Source organism: Orycteropus afer, unplaced genomic scaffold (genome assembly GCF_000298275.1).
Source record: "Orycteropus afer afer isolate SDZICR_OR568_19922 unplaced genomic scaffold, OryAfe1.0 scaffold00321, whole genome shotgun sequence".
NCBI classification, from domain to species: Eukaryota; Metazoa; Chordata; class Mammalia; order Tubulidentata; family Orycteropodidae; genus Orycteropus; species Orycteropus afer.
The window spans coordinates 3,282,007-3,305,833 of NW_006921908.1; the positions used below are offsets into that span (position 1 = coordinate 3,282,007).

Sequence of the window (23,827 nt, forward strand, 5' to 3'; positions counted from 1 at the left end):
TCAGAAATGGACGTTTGCTAAAAGCTTTCAAGAATAAGAGTCTATCAGGATGTATTATGCATATATGTAAGTAGCTTCCTGTGAGAAATCATCAAGCAAGAGAGGGGCACCTAAAATCCACAGACAATCAGAAGGATTTCTCAGCAGCTCCTCAGAACTCAATGAAAACCCAGCAGGAATGAGGCTGAAAATACTGGTAATACTCTCAGGGAGAGCTCTTGAAGTCCAAGTAATACTGGACCTAAATAATACAAGTTGTATTATTTGGTCTCTTTTCCTACCTCATCCTTAGTCAGGAGGCTTTTCGAGAAAAAATATGATCCACGTCAAAGAACTAAATATCAATTTTGAAACTTCACTGCTTAAGGAGGAATAGTCTAAACACTTTTTTATTTAGGAATAATCTTTAAGTTAAAAGCACTTTAAACTTAAATCTAGCTTACCATCTAACTGGGGTAAGCAGCTATGAGTGCTGACACTTCCTTTGACTGGCTGTGTGACTTTAAGAAAGTCACATGCCACTCTGAGCCTCAATTTATCTCAAAAGGAATGTAACCCAAGCTATACTTTTGTCTCAAGTGGTCTTTGTGAGGCTCAAGTGATATATTTGTGAATTTTGTAAACTGTAAGATATTAAAGAGATATTATTTTAATGAAAATAAATGGAGGTTAGTGTTTGTTAGGGCTTATTTAGGACTTGTATTGTTCAAGGTGCTTCTACCTACATCACATTTAATCTTCATAGCAACACTATGAAGTCAGTAAGATTATTATTGGGGTTATTTTTCACAGGCTGTTTGAGACTGAGGCTAGGATTTTTATACAAACCTGATTCTAACACTCTTCCCATACTATCCTTTTAATAACTGTGGCACTTCTCTGCTTTAGTGGCAAAATGGTGTCCTTGAATTGCTTATGGCTTCAAATCTCCTCTCAGCCACTATCCAGGTGGGCATATTTTTCCAACACTCTCCTCACCACCAACCATATTCTCCACTGATAAATAAGAGGGTTGGATTAAATAACCTGTTAAAAACTAAGTCTGTATAATGTGACATTAAGTAGGAAGACAGCATGATGAAGTGAAAAGCATTATGAAAAAAAGCGTTGTTAATTTCAAACTCAAATAACCCAAACTAGATGCTAGCAAATGTTTTCAAGTGGAATTTCTGGCTCATTCACTTTAAATAATGGATACAATTATGGTACAATCAGTATTGTCATTTTCATAATAAATATGCCATGTGATATCTTTATAAACAGTATGTTTCCATAAGTAGATTGAAGAAATAAGTCAGCCCTGACCAATATGCTCACTGCTGTCGAGTTGGATCCAACTCACAGCAACTCCTCCTGGGTTTCCAAGATAGTATCACTATGGAAGTAGATTGCCCAATCTTCCTTCCAAGGAGCAGCTGATGGGTTTGAACCACCAGCTTTCTGGTTAGCAGTCAAATGCCTTAGGCACTATGCCTAGAGCTCATATATATCAAATTGCTAAACAACCTTTGAAATATTTGAGTCTAGCCTATTAAAGTTTTAGTGTGGATATTTAATTTAGTAACTAAAACTGCTATTATTTTCTTTCAGATTTAAATACCACCAAAGAAAGCTACAATGTTGACCTTAGTCAAAATTCTGTTGATACCAACTTTGTTTAGCTCACTACTGTTGGGAAGCTTTGGAAAAGAAAATTCAGAAACAAGCATACCACAAAACAACACAGAAGTCTTACAAACAATGAGAAATGAAACTGTGTCTTTGGAAAATGAAGAAAAATCAGACAAAGAAAGTGGAGAAACTTCCAATCCCAAGACAAGCAATTCCTCTGCTTTAGATCCATTAAACAAAATCCAAACAAAGACAACTTTCTCCAGTGACTGGTCAACAGACAACTCTTCTGATAGCATAACACCTCAATCTACAATTTCCACAAGCCCTCCCTTGGTCCACAGCTTTGTTTCTAATATGCCTTGGAACTCATCTGTTGAAGAAGAACATTCTTTCCCAGTCTTAGTACCTTCCAATGCTACACTACCTGCTATACCTTCATCTTTGAATACTTTGACCAATGATACCATAGATGCTTCTGACAACAGTTCCATGACAGTTACTATTCTGCCTCCAGCACCAACTACCATCTCTGTGACCCCCTTGCAAATGGAACCAACTACATGGCTTACCACAACCAGTGATAGTTTGGATGGGTTTACCCCCTATCAAGAAATAACAACTCCACAGCCCACTCTAAAATTTACCAATAGCTCAAAAATCTTTCCAAATACTGCAGACCCCCAAGAAGGTAAATATAAATGATCACCACTTTCCTTTTGAGTGAAAGTGAATCTCTAAGTAAATCTGACAGATTAAAGATGAGAGACATAACAAACCTGGGGAAAAAAAGAGAGCAATATAATAGTACAAATGGTTCTTGTGGGGAGCAGCCATCATGTTCAATGGAAATATTGAAGTGATTTTAAGGCTTAAGTTAACATATACTTGTCATTACTAAGGCTCTCTGGTGATAGAGTAGGAGCTCTGGTGGCATAGTACCTAAGACATTTGACTGCTAACCAGAAGCCTGGCAGTTCAAATCCACCAACCAGCCACTCCTTGGAAGGAAGATTGGGCAATTCTGCCTCAGAAAGCCAGGAGGGGTTGCTATGAGTCAAATCGACTGGATGGTAGTGAGGTTTTTTGAGTTTGCCATTACTATATGGGGGCATGCTAGGAGACAATGGGATAACATGACTAGTCTGAAGAGAAATGGAAACTGAGGTAAAGGTATAGTTATGAGATAATGGGTAAAAATTTAACTGAATCTTAGAAATTCACATGCTTTTGGAAATAATAATACACAACCAAGACAATCATTCAAACAGAACAAGGGGATACTGTGTGGTTTAAAACCAGGAACAGTGTGTGTCAGGGATGTATACCTTCAGCATACTTATTCAATTTCTGTGCTAAGCAAATAATCTGAGAAGCTGGATTATATCAAGGAGAAGGTAGCAGCAGGATTGGAAGAAGACTCATTAACAACCTGTGATATGAAGATGATGATACAACCTTCCTTGCTGAAAGTGAAGATGACCTGAAACACTTACTGATGAAGATCAAAGATCAAAGATCAAAGCCTTCAGTAAAAAATGAAGACAAAATTCCTCACAACTGGACCAATAAGCAACATCATGACAAATGGAGAAAAGATTGAAGTTGTCAAGGGTTTCATTTTACTTGGAACCATAATCAACACCCATGGAAGCAGCAGTCAAGAAATCAAAGGACATATTGCATTGGGCAAATCTGCTGCAAAAGATCTCTTTAAAGCAAAGAAGTCACTTTGAGGACTAAGGTGAGCCTAACCCAAGCCATGGGATTTTCTATCTCCTCATATGCATGTGAAACCTGGACAATGCATAAGGAAGACTGAAGAAGAATTTATGTATTTGAATTATTGTGTTGGTAAAGAATCTCGAATATACCATGGAATGGCAGAAGAATGAACAAATCTGTTTTAGAGGAAGTACAGCCAGAAGGCTCCTTAGCACCCAGACTTCATCTCACATACTTTAGAAATCTCATGAGGCGGGATCAGTTCCTGGAGAAGGACATCAAGCTTGGTAAAGTAGAGGGTCAGTGGAAAAGAGGAAGGCCCTCAACCAGATGGGTCGACACAATGGCTGCAACAGTGGGATCAGACACAGTAGCCCCTGTGAGGATGGCACAGGACCAGTCATTGGGCTGTTGTGTTGTACACAGGGTCACTGAGTCCGAGTCAATTACATTAACAATGTGAAAACCAAATCATTTATACACATTCCTGTTTGAATGTTGTTGCTAATGGAGAGGAAAATTTCAAATTCTGAAGTCTAATCTTTAGAGCACCACACTAATTTGTATGCACATATTTTAATTTTAGTTATAATTTCAACATACCCTGTAATTCATACATATTCTCATAGTCCATTAGAAAGAACATTTGAAAATATTGCCAGATTTGTCTCTCTGAACTGAATACAGGCAGTCCCTAGGTTATGAATGAGATCCATTCCTAAGTGTGTCTGTTAAGTCCAATTTGTTCACAAGTTGGAACAGGTACATTTGGTTCTGATTAACCTTATTTTAGTACAAGAAAAGGTCCGAAGCCTTTTCAATGATCAAAAGCCGCATGTACCACAAATAAATGTGATTGTTATGAAGAACTTGAAATGTTGCAAGTAGGGGTTGGTTCAATTGGTTCAAAGTGAGGGCAAATTTACATAAAGGCAAGTACAAGTTGTCTGTAAGGCAGACGTTTCTAACTTGAGGACTCCCTATGCAGATACAATACTGAGTGCTTACTGCTATCATCATCCTATTATCTAAAGAAACTAAATAAAAATAAAATTGTTCTTTCTTTTTTTTTATTTTAATAGTAACATTACAGTGCTCCGATGTAAACATTAAATTTCATAGAATCAGGCAGTCATACAGAACCAGAGAACCTAAAAGACTCCTTGCTTATCTAATAAGGTTCTTTAGAAATGAAAAAATACACAGAAAAGGAAATACACCAAATATTTGGACATTAGGATCACAGAAAGTTGAACACAGACTCTATTTCATACTATTAGAAATAACAATTTTAGTATGCCTCACTAGTTCTCAGAAGTTAAAATAGCATAATTGATTGAAATAAAGCGATAATGATGTGGAAATTGCATATAAGGCAGTAAGTAGTACAAAACTAAAGGGCTCACCTCCTGTGAGTCCAGTATAATAACCACACCAATTTAAAAATTAAAATAGCTTTCAAATAAGATACTCAATAAAGGTGATATAGAGTGAAACTTTGGACTCCTTTCAGCTCAGACCTTTATATCTGTTCAGATTGTGCAAAGCAATATCTTGCTTTGGTCTGTTTGCTTGATTTGGAAATATATCAGGATATCCTATATTAGTATATACCATTTTTCTTCTTTATGGTTCCTTTCACTTGATATTTTGTAAATTCTTTTCCTATTACTCCTATGACCTTTTATAGATACAAGCTTGAAGTTCATTTTATCAGTTAAGTTTATGAGAGATTTCAAATTGAGAAAAACTTTAATGAACATAGCTTTTTACATTAATGTTAAGTCTTAATAGCATATACACGTAGAATTCCAGTACTATTGGTGTTAGTAAGTGATGAGACAGTTATAAAACAAAGATTTATGAGAATTTCAAGATAATTAAAAATGATAAGTATGGTTTTATCAGGAAGTGTATTTTGCCAACATATCCTAGGAGATCTGCTGGAATAGTGCCCAAGGCATTTTGACTGCTAACCAGAAGGCTAGCATTTCAAACCTACCAGCCACTTCTCAGAAGGAAGACGGTAAGGTACTTCCGTAGAGATACCGCCTCAGAAACCCAAGGAGGAGTTGTATGAGTTGGATTGACTCGGTGACAGTGAGTTTTTTTTTTTTTTTTTTTTAAATACATACACACATGAAATCACTATTATCTAATTTTAAAAAAATACTATTAAACATACTTTGATATATGGAAAGTCCACATGAAATATTTGTTCTTTGAATAATTATTTCCCATTTCTTATCTGTAAATTAATTTTTTTGCCTTTGTTTTTGTTTTCTAGAGAATAGAAATACAGGAGTAGTATTTGGGGCCATTTTAGGTGCTATTCTGGGTGCTTCATTGCTTAGTCTTGTTGGCTACTTGTTGTGTGGGAAAAGGAAAACAGATTCATTTTCCCATCGGCGACTTTACGACGACAGAAACGAACCAGGTAAAAACAACTTTCAGAACTTCCCCTGAACACAGTGGTTTTAATTAAGTGAGGATGTTAACGTTTATTGAATTGCTTAGAAGGGATTCATGTGACAAAAACAAACTAAAAATTTATTGTGATCCACTTTCTGTATCTCAAAGAACAAAACCAAAGAAATTGTTGTCTTGTCAGTGGAATTTAAAAGCCATTTGGAACTGTTGCTCATTTTATCAAGAGTTGTTTAAAACAGTAATCCCAGAATCTAAAACATATCTATAAAACTGGAAGAAAATTATAGCATATTAGGAGAGAAAAAAGGGTCAACTTTGTTAATAAGTGATTGAAAAGCCATTCTTTGCCACTGTTGGATCTCTTAATAGGAGTAATTTGAATAAAGATTTATTCTCCCTTGGCATTCTTTAAAGTTTACACACAAACAATAGCCCTCTGTTAATTATCTTAATGAGTCTCTAAAAAATATCTAGAGAGTTTCAAATTTGGATATATAAAGTCAGAACATAATCCAGGAATTTTCCAACCATGTGATATGAGAAGTCAACCATAATATCTATGAATGAAAAATGTATCTGCTAAAAATAAAGCAGAGTTTGATGTTTAGTAGTATAATATTAATTAGAACAGAAATTAAAGAACTTTAATACTTGATTCATCTCTTTTTTTATCCTTCAGAAAAACAAAACAAAAAAACTGTTTACTCGCTTACACCAAAGACTCTTGCTACTATAAAATTAGTTAAGTGTCCCTGGTGAGTCCCACTGATGAAGTGTTATTAATTTTTAATTTTTAATAAGTTCAGATCATGTATGACATATCACTTATTTTCATAACCAAGTCCAATAAGTGTAAATTGAACAGAATTCTGCTTATGGGCCTCTTGTAATCCATATAAAATAAACAATGGCATTCTTCATAATTACAGGATGCAATTTCCAATGACAATGATTTCTAAACTTTTTTTTTTTTTTAATCTCAAAACCTTGTCTTTCCCTGTGGCCTCACGCAAAAGTTAAGTTTATCAGACCTACACAATCTAAACAGTTGTGATGAGGGATAAGAGGATAGCTCAACCGTACCACCTGTTAAAACCCTTTAAAAGAAAATTGAGACCAAAACAAAACCAAGATACTTGCCATTGAATCAATTCTGACTCATGGTGACTTCATCATGTATGTCAGACTAGAAATGTGCTCTAAAGCGGTTTTAATGGCTGATATATAAGAAGTAAATAGCCATGATCTTTCTTCTGAGGAACCTCTGGGTGGAAGCCTTAGTTTGCAGCCCAGTGCATTAATTATTTGCACCACTCAGGAACTCTACCTTTAAGACACCTCTCCCAAAGCCCTATGACTCCTGGGAGCTTGGTTTGAAAACAATGGATCAAGGAATAGATAAGAATCATATGAAAATACTTAATTGAATAATTAAATTTCTAATAAGGTCACTGCATGCAGTCTTTGAAGATGTCTCAATGCATGGCTGTTTTCCTTTAAAAATAAATTCCAGTTCATTATGAAAATATTTGACTGTTTGTAACACTTGGTACAATAATGACATTAATTTTAAAATTAATGCTCCTTTTAAAAAGGTATTTTTACACCATGAGTTAAAAATTATAAATATGTTGATAAGTCTGAAATTGTAATTCAAAAGTCAACAATGCATATATCTACACTTTTGTATACATAGCACTCATACACTTTTGCAGTGCTTTGTCCTTTAGTTTCTTTATTTTTGGCCCAACTATGGTGAAATTTTGGAAGTAAAACTGTTCTCTTCACTCAGAAATATGGCTTGAAAAATATATACTTATTTAAAATTTCTCAGCTAATATCTAGGAGCTCTGGAAGTGTAGTGCCTAAGGCACTTGACTACTAACCATAAGACTGGAGGTTCAAACCCACCAGCCACTCCTCGGAAGGAAGATGAGGCAATCTATTTCCGTAGTGATACTGCCTCAGAAACCAAGGAGGGTCCAACTCGACGGCACATAACAACAACAACAACAACAACAACAAACTAATGTCTAAAAAATCCCTACAAAATGTGTACAGTTACTCACCTAGTACAATTTCTAGATTCTGTAAGATGATCAAGCCTGAGTATTTCAGACTGCCACGTTGTCATAAAACAATTTTGTTTTTACCACTTTTTTTAGTTCTTCGATTAGACAATGCACCGGAACCTTATGATATGAGTTTTGGGAATTCTAATTACTATAACCCTACTGGGATTGATTCATCTATGCCAGAAGGCCGAGAGCATGCACATGATGGCATTCCTATGGATGACATACCTCCACTTCGTACCTCAGTATAAAACTAAGGGAAAAAGGGCTTCAGACAACAAGTGGTCACCTACATCCTGGCCTCCTCACAAATCCATCTTCCAAAAGATGATGCAAGATCACTGTCATGTGGATCATGCAAAAGAGAACAGTAAAAGAACAAGACTGGTTGCAGAAGCACACGGAGAGAGTGAATCATCCATAGGTTTCTTTTCTTAGAAGTTTTGGTTATGCTGAAACACTCATTAACTAACCTTAGTTTGGATTTTGGTCTATATTTTCTTAGTAAGAGACACTAATGGAATCAGGCTAAACTAGAAGGCCCTGCCACGATAACCCTGTAATCAAAATCCTTCAGTGACAACAGGAAACTTTTTTTTAATTTTTGAGACAGAAAGCAAGTGTTGATTCTCCAGTGCTCCTCCTACTGCCATACTTCAAGATTGGCATTCTTTTGATGGAACATTGGGAGGATGATTCTTTTATTTTTGGCTTAAAGGGCTATAAAGGACATGGCACAGAGTTCCTGTTACTGGTAAAGTGGGTAATGACAATGGAGAGACCTGTATTCCAGAATGTTTCACTTTTCTGCATTAGCACAGTCATGGTTATTCCCTTGGAGTTGCCAGGTTCACAGTGATTTTGCATTCCACTGGGCCACAGTAGAGAAGCTACTAACTGGGAAAGTAACAGCTTCTTTAAAGACTTCAATGGGTGAGGAATTCTAACTGAACCAAGCTTTACATAATTTAGGTTTTTACTGGACACTTTAAAAAATCAATGAGAAATATGATGAAAAAAGTCAGCCAAAGCATGTACCTGCACATAATTTATACACTTAAAAATGTCAGATAGTATCAAGATTTATTATATGTTAGATGTTATTGTTCAATCATGTATAGACTCTGAATATCTAGAAGAATGAAGTCTGGAGTTAAAAAAAAAATGGAAACATAAGCAAACAAACAAGAAAATGGAGATGAAATTTTCTCAGCCACATCTTCACCAGCAATAATACAAGAAGGTTAATTTAGATTCTAGAATGTTTCTATTTGATTTTAATTACTACCTGTTTTTGGTATGAAAAACATGTTCCTTAGCATAAAATGTCTAGGCTTTAGGGACTAGAGGTTTCAAAAAAGACATACATTCCCAAAGGCAATAAATGTGTGTAAATAACAAAATGCAAAGTACCAAGCTATAGATTTTATTCTTGAATTGATATATGGTGTGTGTGTGTGTGTGTGTGTGTGTGTGTAACAGAGAGAGAGAGAGGATCACACAGCAATAGCCTCAGAAAGTGAGAAGTAGAAAATAATGAAAGGGTATACTTACCCCATATTGCCATAAAAATAGCAAAGAAGACTGTCCCTCCATTATCGAACAAATATGTCACCTTCATGGGAAACAAAAAGGTTAGTCTCAACTACAATTTAATAATCCAGTGGTTATTGTTTTCATTTAGGCACTATGATATTTTTTCTTGATAGAAATACATTATTTAACAATTTGTAAATAGAAGATCTGAGATCCTTTCAGGAGTTTTGCAACTGTTGATGTTATTATTTTTTTATGGAGTAATGTGAAGGAGTAGCATTCTTTTTCTTTTCTTCTCCCCACCCTCTGGTTTCCTTTGTACCTCACCTACATTCCTGATCAGAAGTGGTTCTAGAACCTCTAAGAAGTAATCTCTGGGCCACAAGTTGTCAAACTATAATATAAGGTTGTAGGAGGTCATCTTTGCAGGCAAGGCATACCTAGTTGTATTTTCTATAAACAAGACTTCCAGGAGGAGAGCTATTTCAAAATATGGAATCTTGCCAGTCAGTCACCTTTCCAATGAAACGGTATCAAAATGTTGTCCCTGCTCTCTCACATCTTTCAGAATGTGCCATGGCCCAGAAGTGGCTACAAAAGTAATGGGTCCCACCTTAAGTTGTTTTAGGTTTCATAAATCACTGAATATTTGAAATGCACTCCATCTGTTTTTGAATTAGATAGTACCTGAAATTTGATAAAGAAAACTGTACAGTTATACAATATTAATGAATAAAATTTCAGGGTTGCAAGGATTATGCTATTTAATAAAGTGTCAGTTCAATTTACCTTTGTTAGTTTTCATTTTTATGATGCCTTTAGTATATTAAGTTAGTGATAAAGATTAAGCCAATACAGCTAAGACAGGAGATGTTTAATGACCATATAAATACCAAAGAAACTGTAAGGGCTCTCCTCTGATTGGAGGGAGAGGTTAATTGAGTTAAAGCGTACCATAAGGGAAGTGGGAATAGAATGGTGTCTTCTTTGCTCAGTCTAAAATCTAGAGGTTGCTCAATGAGGACATTAAAACAACCCTTTTCTATATTTTAATTGTAAAATCTGAGACACACTACAAAAAAAATGTAAAACAGATAACCATGGAATATATTTTTCTATAAGGTGGCATTATTGAAACTATCAACATAAAAAATATGTGCTTATTTTAGAAGCTTGATGCAAGATTTCCTATCCTACAATCTTTTAAAACTGTATGGCTTCAAGGACTGGGATATCTAAAAGTGTAAAAATTGGTTTTCAGAACAATTATCAGTGTATATTATGTACAGGAGGGAAAGGATCATAATTAAATTTTCCTACAGAGCTCATAATATAACACCACATAGGATTCCAGATTTTTTTGTTTCCAAAGGCATCCCACAGAGACACCTGAGACTGCCAAGCAAAAGAACAGATGTGTGTTCTCCTTCATAAACAGACCGAGTGCAGAAAAGAACCTCTTTGAGTGTTACAAGAGAGACCTTACAAATGGGGACTTAAAAGGTCACCAAAACATAAGGTCTCTCCTCTGATCCAGAAGCAGCCATGTTTTTAGAAAAGTGGCAAATAGAAAGCCACACTTAAAAACAATTGCACTGCACAGACCTGATTTGTTAGCTTCTATTTACAAGTCTTCTTTTCCCTTACTTGATCTCTTAACAAATCTTCAGGTAATTTAGTTTTATTTAATAAAATTGAAATGTTAGCTTTTTAGAAACATTCATAGCATATAGTGTGGTAAGCATGTAACATTTATGTAATAGGGATTATAAGGAGATGAAGCTAGAATGGGAACTAAAGACTTCAGAAATTTTCCTGAGGAGCAGTATTGACAGTATAGAAGCATTGTTTTTGACTTCCTAGTCATCGCATGAGGACAGGGTTATGATAAGGGGCACAGTGAGAGCAATTACTAGTTTGTGGTTCTGGACTTCTTGGGTGGTGCAAAGAGTTAACAAATACAGTTGTTAATTGAAATGTTGGAGGTTCACGTTCACCTAAGGCCACCTCCGAAGAAAGGCTTAGTGATCTTCTTCCAAGAAATCAGTCATTAGAAACTCTATGGAACACAGCTTTATTGTCACCCATATGAGGGCACCATGAGTTGGAATTAACTCAACAGAAACTTTTTTTTTTTTTTGATTGCTGGTTATAGGTTGAGGTGCTAAGGACTTCATTTAGAGTTCTGGCCTTAGAAATACTAGGGTGTGCTGCTATGAAATCACCCTAGAAACAGAATAGAAAGAGAAGGAAGAGTCAAGCACACCTCAAATGACTCAAAATTAGATTATAGGTGATTGAAAATAGAATATAAGGCCTTCTGTCTCAGGTCACAAATACTTGCTCTGTTGAAGAAAGCTCAAGCTGAAATACAGAAAATTCCCCAAGCAAAATACCAGATCTTACTAAAAGCAGAAAGAAACTTGTCCTGTCTAAAAAGTGTGTATTTGCAACCAATGGCTATGTTTGAAAAAAATACTTTGCCTTTATGAATAAGGAGACAATCACACAATCAATAATGTGTGTATTGGTTTTCTGATTATTGTAATTTCTTTTTAGCTTAGAAGTTTCAAGTCTATGTCTCCTGAATCTTTCTCTAAAATTGGTAGGTTCAAAAAGTATATAAGATCCTGGAAACTGATGTTGTTGTTGTTATTGTTATGTGCTGTGAAGTCAGCTCCAACTCATAGAGAACCTATGTACAACAGAATGAAACACTGCCCGGTCCTGTGCCAGCCTCGTAATCCTTGCTAAACCTGAGCCCATCGTTGCAGCCAATGTGTCAATCCACATAGTTGAGGGCATTCCTCTTTTTCATTGACCCTCCACTTTACCAAGCACGATATACTTCTTTAGGGAATGGTCCCTTCTGACAACATGACCAAAGTAGGCCAGACGAAGTCTGGCCATTCTTGCTTCCAACGAACATTCTGGCTGCACTTCTTCCAGGACAGATTTGTTTGTTCTTTTGGCAGTCTATGTACTTTCAGTATTCTTTGCCAACATCACAACTCAAAAGCATCAACTCTTCTTCAGTCTTCTTTATTCATTGTCCAGTTCTCACATGCATATGAGGTGATTGAAAATAGCATGGTTTGACATTTAGGAAAAAAAAGAGGAGGGGGCCAGGTTTGCTGGTCTGATAGAGCCTGGTGGAACCACTGTAGCTGCCCTGTAGGTCTAGAATTGAACCCACACCTGTGGCTTCCAGCCAAGCAAAAGACAGGCCATAGGAGTTGAATATTTACCTGAGGTAGATACACTCCTTGGAGAAAACAATCATGGGAGAAAGAAGGACTGTTTATGTACAGGGAGATAGCTCAGCGGGGAGGGGTGCATGGAGGGATGGACACAGGGAAGAGGTGACTGTTGGGAGGAAGTGGGAGGGGAGCTATTGCATTGTGGTGAATTGTGGTCAATGTCATGAGACAAAGTGTATGTGAACTGCTGTATGGAAAGTGATTTTGCTCTGTAAATTTTCACCCAAATAACAATTAAAAAAAAAAAGAGAAAATAGAATGGCTTGGGATAGGTGCACCTTAGTCTTCAAAGAGACATCTTTGCTCTTCAAGTACTTTAAAGAGGTCTTTTGCAGCAGATTTACCCAGTGCAATACGTCATCTGATGTCTTGACTGCTGCTTCCATTGGTGTTGATTGTGGAACCAAGTAATATGAAATCTTTGACAACTTCAATCTTTTCTCCATTTATTGTGATGCTGCTTATTGGTCCAGTTGTGAGGATTTTCATTTTCTTTAAATTGAGATGTAATCCATACTGCAGACTGCAGTCTTAATCTTCATCAGTAAGTGCTTCAAATCATCCTCACTTTCAACAAGCAAAGCTGTGTCTTCTGCATATCTCAGGTTGTTAATGAGCCTTCCTCCAATCCTGATGCCACATTCTTCTTCATATAGTCCAGCAGCTTCTCGGATTATTTGCTCAGCATACAGATTGAATAAATACGGTTAAAGGACACAACCCTGGCACACTTCCTTCCTCATTTTAAACCATGCAGTATCTCCTTGTTCTGTCTGAATGACAGCCTCCTGGTCAATGCAGGTTCCTCATGAGCACAATTAAGGATTCCCATTCTTCTCAATGGTATCCATAATTTGTTATGATCCACACAATCGAAAGATTTTGTATAGCCAATAAAATACAAGTAAATATCTTTCTGGTATTCTTTGCTTTCAGCCAAGATCCATCTGAGATCAGTAACGATATTCCATATTAGCCCTCTGGCTAAGGAGAACAAGAGGCCTCAAGCTGGATCAACCCTACAAGTTAGGTTTTACTCTGGGTGTAGGGGATGGTTTAGGCTGGAGTTCAGCCCTCTCTCATTACCTAGTCCTTAATTCTTGGACAGGACAAAAACACTTATTTATTGCATTTAGGTGCAAGCTACTTCAAACATGGGAACTTGATAAGTCCATCACACCATCCCACCGAAAGACACACACACAGAGACACATAGACACACTATTTAGGGCAGTATCTTTTTTAAAATGTGGTGCCAGGAAGCCCTGTATCAGAATCACTTGAGGAGTTTATTAACATGCAGATTCCTAGGCCTCATCTCTGACCTGCTGATTTAGAATTTCTGGATGCAGAGCACAGGAATATGTTTCTTAAACAAATGCTTTGGTGATTCATTCCAACACGTAGATTGACACTGAGTTTTCCATAAAGATTCTCAAAAAATAAATGTTATCTCAATTTCTGTTGTACTCTTAACAGCAGAGCGCAGTCTGAGACTCACACTAGGTATTGAATCATACCTTGCTGAACAAGTAAGCAAACCAAAACTAATAACTATTAGGAAAAAGACTAATTTAACTATTCAGAAATTGGATTATTTTTAGAATTATATATTTAAAAAATAACTCAAGATTCTTCTATTTAGATCATTTACTTTCAATGAGAAATTCAGGCTTGATAGGAATAGACAGCATGGTCTCAGTGCTTTTAAATGAATGTACAAATAGTATTAAATGACTTAATTACAGAAAACATTAAATCTTCATGCTTTTAAAGATTACAATTTAGAAGTCATCAAAGAATATGTTAATATACTTACATATCATTTTTATCATGTGACATGACCAATTATTTTCCATGAAAACATACAGCTGAAAGAATCATTTTGTAATTGCAGGAACCTGACTTTTATTCACTTCTCAATGGTATGAAATTTTGAAACACTTGGAGACATTTAATTTTGGTAAAAAGCTATTTGTTAGAGGGATTTATATTGTGTGCTTCTTAGAAAAAGAAGGAAGGTTGGGCAATCCTACTTCCGTAGCGATACTGCCTCGAAAGCCCAAGGAGGGGTCGCTATGAGTCGGGGCCGACTCGACGGCACATAACAACAAGAAGAATGTGAGGGTGCACCCTTACCTTGGCATAGATACAGCTGTCATTGAGTCTCTGCAGGGAACAGTTCTTGTCACAGAGAGGGCACATGAACACTTCAGCAGCTGCACAAATTTCTTGGCTTGAGAAATTGAAGAAGAAAAATAAAGCATAACTCTTGGTGTCTAGGAAGGTACTTAGTCTCTATAGCCAATTTGGGGGGAAGTAGTAGCAACGCAGAGAGGAGAACAGGATGGACTGGAAACAGTAGGAATGGTGGGCAGGTGAAGCACAACTGTAGACTGTGACTCCAACTCTGGTATTTTTGGATATTTGTAATATAGGTTTATGGTTGCTTCTTTGAATTTAGAAAATGTCACTCTGGCAAGATATTGTAATGATAACAAGCATATTTCAGCACTTGTGATCTTTTTTTTTTTTTTTTTTTTCCAGAAAGTCATGCACACACATGATTTCATGGCATTCAGGTAATCATGCGAGGCAGGCCCAGCAAAACCTTAACCAAGATCACAGGCTTTTAAGTGGCTGGGCTGGAACCAAACCGGACTATTCTGATGCTTAACCTTAGTGGTTTACCCCTGATATGGCTGCCTTAGAACCACCAAAATAAATACCATCTATAATTCACACAACCTCATATCTCACACTGCTGTCGACTGGTGGTGCATAATGGTCATTGGAAATGGGAGTATCGATTGGGTGAAGGAAAAGGCAAAATACCAAAAGCGAGTGACTAACACAATAATACTATGGAAAAGGAAGACACAAGGAGGTGCGTGACAGGTACAGAAAACAAAGATAAACCCTATGACATAAACAATAGTGCGTTATCGGTGATAACAAATATTAATCTACAGTTAAATAGATGAATAGTCAGGTTGAATGATCAGGTATGTGTAGGCAAAAGGGAATAAAGCTATGACCATACGTAAGGTTGGCAGATGTTATTTTTACTTACATATTTGTATATGCTGTAAGAATGTCCATATAACTAGAATTGACAGGGGGCAAAGTTATGACAATTTCTTAGACATGGTCAACTACCCTGAGGGAGTGAGTTGTTAGACCTGTGGGCTTGGAACCATGATTGCAGGGGACATCAACCTCAGTTGGCATAACATACTATACAAAAACATTGTTCTACATTCTACTTTGTGAGTAGTAACTGATGTCTTAAAAGCTTACAAGTAGCCATCTAGATGCAACAATGAGTCTCTCCTTGGCTGGAGCAAAGAAGAATGAAGAAAACCAAAGATACGTGGTGTGGTGGTTAACTTTGTATGTCAACTTAGCTGGGCCTGGTTGAGTGGCTGGGCAGCTCAATTCCCCATGGTAAGATTGGTAATTAACTCCATGGTGGAATCTATTGGAGCAGCTGAGTAGCTGCTTTGGGTATGTGGTCTCTAGCTTATGGCACACCTGAACCCTACATGTAGCCATGTCATTGTTCAGCAGCCTGCCATGCTCTGCCAATCTTGGGACTTTCAATGGACTTGAATTAATGGCCTGCCATGTGGTTTGTTAACATTGGGACTGTGCCTTTTTACTTGTCAACCTTGGGCTTGTCAGCCTCAGCAGCCAACAGCTGAGTGAAGAAAAGCCTCCAGCTTCAGTGGCCTGGGAGCAGAAGGCAGAGCTGAAGCCCAAGGTTGAAGGGCTTTTACCCAGCCCCTAGAGCCTGGAACTTTGAACTCGGACTTAAAGCCTCCAAACTCTAAAAGAATAAGCTCCTGTTTCTTCAAGCCATCCCATTTGTGGTATATTCTTGTCAGAATGGTATTAGGTAACCAGAACACATGGAAACAGTCCAAGGTAGTAGTAGACCATGCGAACCTCAGCCCATTTGACCATGAAACCAGAAGGACTAGATGGTGCCTGGCTACCACTGTCAACCACTCAGAAAGGGATCAGTGCGGGAGATCCTGAATAAAGGTGGAGAACAATGTGGACCAAAACTCAAAATCATAAAAAAGACAAGGTTTACTGATCTGATAAAGCCTGATGAGACCCCTTCAGAGAATGAATGGCTCCTAGTTACCCTTCAGGTCTAGAATTGAACTCACTCCTGTGGCTTCCAATCAAACAATAGACAGGCATGTAAGGTGAATATTTATATCAGGTAGATACACTGCTTAAACGATCAATCATGGGAGAACCAAACCAAAACCAAATTCACTGCTGTTGAGTCAATTTTGAGTCAGAGAGGGTTTCCGAGACAGTATCACTATGAAAGTAGATTCTCCCATCTTCCTTATGAGGAGTGGCTGGTGGGTTTGAATCGCCAGCCGTCTGGTTAGCAGTCAAATGCCTTGGCACTACGCCACCAGAGTTCCCCTTGGGAGAACAGAAGTACAGTATTTGCACAGGGAGATAGCTCGGGGGCAGGAACGCATGCCTAGCAAACAGAAGAGGTAATTACAGGGAGGAAGTGGGAAGAGAGCTGTTACATGGTGGGGAACTGCAGTCAGTGTCGTGAAACAAAATGTGGATGGACTGCTGTATGGAAAATGAATTTGCTCTGTGAACTTTCACCCAAATCACAATAAAAATGTAAAAAAAGAAGGAGTGCATGTTTTTTTTGCAGTGCCTGATGCATACTGTCACACACATTACTTACTTACACTATATTCTCTAGTAGAAGGTAATGTTATAACATGTTTTGTCAGTTCTCTCTTCGCTACCTTTACAGTGTCAGCATAAATTATACATAATTTCATGACAGGAGTAAATGACGTTTCTCAGAAGCCTCAGGGCCTCAGAGTTCACAGCAAACTATTTTAAAGATGGTTTGTTTTCTGTCATACATTGCCCTTACCTGCTTAATAGCCCCAAGTAAATTTTCTTAAATAAATCTTCTTTGTAAGTGTTAAGAAGAATTTCAAGCCTTTTGATAAACATACAGGGAAATGCAGCTGCTGTTAAAACAAGTTTAACTGGCATAATTCGCTGTTTTTATTTGCTGTATGTACCCAAATGAAGCAAAAAAAAAGACAAAGTATGTGTATTTCATGTACTAGATATATATAACATCAAGCCAAAAATGGCATAAAATAGTAAATAATGCTACCACATATTAATATAATGTCTTACAGTGGCAATGATATTGTTTCTTCTTTGCAACCTTGGCTAATGGTAATTATCTCCACTGGTTTTGGGAGCTCTGGTAGCATAGTGGCTAAGACACTTGCCTGCTAACCAGACAGCTAGCGGTTCAAACCCACCAGCCACTCCTCGGAAGGAAGGTTGGGCAATCCTACTTCCGTAGTGATACTGCCTCGGAAACCCAAGGAGGGGTTGCTATGAGTCGGGGCCGACTCGACGGCACACAACAACAACAACAACAAGGTGAAAACCACTCTGGTAGCATAGTGCCTAAGGCACTTGACTGCTAACCAGAAGTTCAAACCCACCAGCCACTCCTCGGAAGGAAGATGGGGCAATATACTTCCGTAGTGCCTTGAAAACCCAAGGAGGGGTTGCTATGAGTCAGGTCCAACTTGACGGCACATAACAACAACAACAACAGATGTACATATGTACGTGTCAATGGCTGACCCAAAGCAATGACAATCATAATAAATTTATGATGATGGCAGGAGGGATGGGCTTGTTGATTTTGGGGTGGCTGGACCTTAAAAGGAGATCTCGTGGTGCAGTGGTTGAAGCATTGACTGCTAACCAAAAGATCTGTGATTTGGACCCACCAGCTGCTCAGCAGGAGAAAGATGAGACAGAATGTTTCCGTAAAGATTTATAGCCTTGGAAATACTATGGGACAGTTCTACTTTGTGCTATAGGGTCACTATAAGCCAGAATCTACTCAATGGCCATGGGTTTTTGGTTTGGATCTGGACCTGTTCAGAGTGCTGATGCCTTCTATGATCGTGTTTCACCTGACAAAGCACAGAATAGAAAGTACCTGATCGGCTGTGTTCATCTTGGGAGAAAAATTTGGGAGTGGGTTTAAGCAGAAGCAGTATGGATAAGCATGGGTTTTAAAATCAAACAGATACAGGTTTCAAATTTAGCTCTATTTATCTATATATAAATATTTTAAATATTTATAAATTTAGCTCTATGTATCTCACTTACCAGATATATGGCCCTAACCAAGTGACTTTCTCTTTTAGCATCAATTTCTTCATCACTAAACCCAAAATGAAACCTGTTGCACATTGAGTCACAATATAGGACCAGGTAGAGCTGCTTCATAGGCTTTCCAAGACTGTAATTTTCACAGAAGCAGAATGCCACGTGTTTCTCTTGAGGAGAGACTGGTGGACTCAACTAACCTTTCCGTTAGTAGCCAAATGCTTAACCACTGCACCACCAGAGCTCCTTTCTTCATCATTAAACCAAACCAAACCCACTGTTATGAAGTCAATTCTGATTCATAGTAACACGACAGGACAGAGTAGAACTGCTCCATAGAGTTTCTAAGGCTGTAAATTTTTATGGAAGCAGACTACTTCATCTTTCTCCTGCAGAGCAGCTGGTAGGCTCAAACCACTGACATTTTGGTTAGCAGCTGAATGCTTTAACCACTGCACCACCACAGCTCCTTCTTCACAACTATCACTGGATAGGGGCAATGTCTGAGATATTACATAGGTATATTGATAAGAACTTTGCACTTTACAGGCACTTGATAAATGGAAGAAACCCTTATTACTGAGGACTCTGTCAGCAGAGGATTCCAGAGTTCCTTTAAGACCCAACAGCTTTTGTAAGGCTAGTCAGTGCTATGGGCTACATAAATTTCTGCAAGAGTTCTGAAGTCAAAGAGGTAAGAATCACCTAGAAAGTCAGGGTTTCGCCTTTTTTTCCTGGATCTGAACCCACATAAACCTACCTATTAATCTTTAAATTCACATGATAGGTTAATAAACAAAAGATAGTTTAATAAAATAATACTAATGCAAATCAACACAAGATAAAACCTCCGTTCCCCTCCCTAACTAGCCATAATAAAACCTATGACTCAACCACGTCTGACACTTTGAATAGAAAAGTTCAGTCCCATGAAATTTTGGAAGTCAAGATATTCAGTGCTGATTATCTTGTTTTAGAATAGAAAGTCTGACAGGATCTTAATTACAGTGTGACAGAAGTAGCAGTAATATAATACCATAAAATACTTGGGGAGAAAAAAAAATTAAAAAGTTTGCTCTGGTGCCATAGTGCCTAAGGCATTTGACTGCTAACCAGAAGTCTGGAGTTTCAAATCCACCAGCCACTCCTCTGGAAGGAAGACTGGGCAATCTATTTCCATAGAGATATCACCTCAGAAACCCAAGAAGGGGTCGTTAGGAGTCGGAATGGACTCAAAGGCAGTGAGTTTGGTTTGGTAAAGACTTTAAAGCATTCCTTGTATCAAAGGTTAAAGAATACTTTTCTAATACAAAAGGAGCAAATTTTCTCCACTGGTACATAAATCAGTAGAAAAAAGCAATTCAATTCATATCATTTCTTTTAATTTATTTTCAGCTTTCTAGGGGTAGAAGGAGGAAATATACTACATGAAAAATTTTGCAAATCTGTTCTCCTTGAAAACAACTCATATGACACATGATTGTATGCAAAGCATTGCCCTTATATCTTAATTCATTTTAAAACCATGTGTTCCTTTCCCAGACACTGTAACTCCAAATCACAACCTCTCCTGTAACCCCAGAACACAAATTTGGGCAAGGAGGAAAAAGCCCAAAAAAGGGATGGGTGTTTCCTGTGGGTAGAAGTTAGTCCAGGAATATGCTGCCAGCCAGAAGGGTAGTGGGTTCGCAAAACCCTGAAATAAATCTATGTGTAGGTGACATGCTTTTGAGCAGCAGGTGTTCTTTGTTTTGTGCTAATTATCATTTTGCTTTCATGAAGAACAAGAGACCTCTGAGATACCAAGTCAAGGAACTTGCTTTGGAATAGGATTAACCTCTAGGACAAAGAAGGTATTTTATTTTTAGGGAACACTGATATACACACACATACACATGCATTAATTTTTATGTATTAATTTTAAGAAAATTAATCCAACCTTAACTGTCATTGTCACTACTCAATAGCAAGGCCGTGATTAACAGATGGAACAAATGAGAAGAAATGCTGAGTTTTGAAGAAGGGTAGAGTGGTGCTTTTGCATATTTTGTATTTTATCCTGAAAGATTGAACTTGATGATATCCTTGTGCTATATTAAATAGGACGTGCTATTAAGAGGCTTATTTTATCCTAGGATGACTACTGTCTGTGCTGAAAAATAATGCATTGTTTTTATTCCCAAATCTTGAGTCATTTAAACTTTAACAGAAGAATCACAATTCTGATGTATTTTTGATTCTTGTCAAATCCTATTCTGCTATCATCTTGATATCTTAAGTTGATGCTAAGTACAATTTATAAATATCTGTTCTGGTAGAGAGTAAGAGCAAAGTAGAATATATTTTGTATGCCTTGTACTCAGGAGACAGCCTGGAGTCATAAATATTTTGTTTAGACATCATTGATATGCTACGTTCTCTCATCTGCAAAAAGTGATATTGATCCCAAAGGGTTGTAGTCAAGTTTGTATCAAATGAAAACTATCTCAAAGGACTTCCAAAATTGTTTAAAACTATTTTAACTATTATAACTATTTGAATGTATCAAGAATACATTCCCGATTACCAAATGTTATGCAAATGTAAATTATATATCATTCTCTATTGAATTGTTAAATTATTATGTGGCATAAAGAGAAAGAGAAATTGGCCTAAGAATAAACAACCTTGTAATATATCTAATAAGATTTGCACATGGAAGTACAAAAATGATCATTTATGTAGTGCTCCTCTTCAACAAAATGAAAAATAACAACCTCAAGACTTCAAACCAAAAAATACCTCAGCAAATAAACTGTGGTATTATCATTTGCTTCTTTCATTCAGCAGTATCATTAACCATTTTCCAAAACAAAAAAATAGGCCAATTTTTTTTTATGGATCTGTTAATAGCTTACCTTACTTGACTTCTATTCATTGTAAATAATCCATAGAAGAAAACACACAAGCCAACAATTGCTGCAGGAATCAACATCCCAGTATACCATCCTAGCCAAGCAAAGTAGAGCCCAATCTTTTCACCAAAGTATCGCCTGCAGGGAAAGCAAACCCTTCGTTAGAGTTAAGGTAACATAAGGGACAATGCAAATACTGATATTACACCTAGTCAGAAGTTCAGATGAAAAGTCATGGCTATCAGCTAACTTCTCTGCTGCTCCATCCATTAGTAATACTCCTACTTACTAATGAATTGGGTATAGCCTATTGGTGAAGTGTCTAAGGCATTTGGCTACTAACCAGAAGGTTGGCAGTTCAAAACCACCAGCCACTCTGTGGAAGGAAGACTGGGCAATCTACTTCTGTAAACATCTACTGCCTCGGAAACCCAAGGAGGGTGGCAGTGAGTTTGGTTTGGTTTGGTACGAATGAATCCGGTTAATAATGGTGATACAGTTTATCTTTAAACATTGCCAATAAAAGGCTAATTTGTCAATTATATTTATTTCTGTGCAAAACTTTTTTTTTTTTTTTAACGAAGGCATACCTCATTTTATTGCACTTCCTTTACTGCGCTTTGCTGCAATCTTGTTTTTCACAAATTGAAGATTTGTGGCAGCTCTGCATCACGAAAGTCTATTGGTGCAATTTTTCAAACAGCATATGCTCACTTCATGTCTTTGTTTCACATTTTGGTAATTATCACATTATTTCAAACATTTTCATAATGCTAAAGCACACTTTGTAGACTACTATATAATGTGCACAAACTTTTCTATGGAAAGGGAAGCCAAAAAAATCATGTGACTCACTTATTTTGATGATCTGGAACTGAACCCACAGTATCTGCAGGGTATGCATGTGTACTTTTATTTATTTTGTTGGTGAGAATATACACAGCAAAATGTTCACCAATTCAACCATTTCTACATTTATAACTCAGTGACATTGATTACATTCTTCAAGTTGTACAACCATTCTCACCCTCCTTTTCTGAGTTGTTGCACCCCTATCAATGTCAACTCATTGCCTCCTAAAATTCCTATCTAATCTTTTGAGTTTCTGTTGTCAATATGATCCCATATAGATAGTTCTTAAAAGAGAACAATGCTCAACACAGACATTTTTGACTATTTAAACTCAACTATTGTTTGGTTTTAAGACTTCAGGGATATTTTTTGTTTAAATTTTAAAAAAATTATCTGAGGTCAATATTTTCAGGTTTCATCTAACTTTCTTGGCTCCAAGAAGTCTGAGGTACATGAGAATCTGAAATTCTGTTCTGCATTTTCCCCCTTTTGATAAGGATTCTTCTATGGAATCTTTGATTAAAGTGTTCACTAATGGTAGTTAGGAACCATCGTGTTGTTCTGGTTTCATATAGATGGAGGCAGTTGTACATAGATACAATCAACTACACATTCGATTATCCTCCTCCTATTCCTGATGCTCCTTCTACCTGTATTGTTCTGGGTGAATAGAGACCAATTGTGCACTGAATGGCCACATGCAAGCTTATAAGGCTCCAGACACTACACACTGACACTAAATATGTTATCAGGGCAATTAACTAGCATGTCCCATGAAACCATGGCCCTAAAACTCTAAACCAAGAAACCAAACCCCAAGAGGTTTTTGGTTGTACATAAGCAGCCTCAGCAGCCACCTTTTCCCCACCTCACCCCCATTATTTAAATATATTTATTACATAACTTTTGCCATCCACTTTTTATAGGTGTACAACTAATTGACAAAACCAAACCAAACCCACTGCCATTGAGTTGATTCCAACTTATAGTGACACCCGCTGGGTTTCTGAGGCAGTAGATTGCCCAGTCTTGCTTCCGTGGAGTGCCTGGTGGGTTTGAACCAGCAACCTTCTGGTTAGCTGTCAGATGTCTTAGGCACTGTGCTACCAGAGCTCCTTAACTAATTTACAGCAACTTATATATTCAACAGTTCAAATCCACCAGCCACTCTTTAGAAGGAAGGTTGGGCAATCTACTTCCGTAGTGATACTGCCTTGGAAACCCAAGGAGGGGTCAC

The 23,827-nt window shown here is 37.3% G+C and overlaps 2 protein-coding genes across 2 annotated transcripts in view; one reads left to right on the forward strand and one right to left on the reverse strand.

The window, feature by feature from the left end:
- ANO3 (anoctamin 3) overlaps positions 1 to 23,827 on the reverse strand; it is a 629,748-nt gene that overhangs the window by 121,293 nt on the left and 484,628 nt on the right. Inside the window, exons 13-15 of the mRNA XM_007951966.2 lie at positions 21,742 to 21,876; positions 14,777 to 14,873; positions 9,396 to 9,456 (exon numbers count right to left, since the gene is read on the reverse strand). Of these exons, the coding sequence (XP_007950157.2) occupies positions 9,396 to 9,456; positions 14,777 to 14,873; positions 21,742 to 21,876 (293 nt within the window). The remainder of the gene's footprint in view (positions 1 to 9,395; positions 9,457 to 14,776; positions 14,874 to 21,741; positions 21,877 to 23,827) is intronic.
- On the forward strand, positions 1,609 to 8,092 carry MUC15 (mucin 15, cell surface associated). Its single transcript, XM_007951964.1, has 3 exons — positions 1,609 to 2,302; positions 5,624 to 5,773; positions 7,932 to 8,092. The coding sequence occupies exons 1-3, from the start codon at positions 1,618 to 1,620 to the stop codon at positions 8,090 to 8,092; spliced, it is 996 nt and encodes a 331-aa protein (XP_007950155.1). The 5' UTR covers positions 1,609 to 1,617.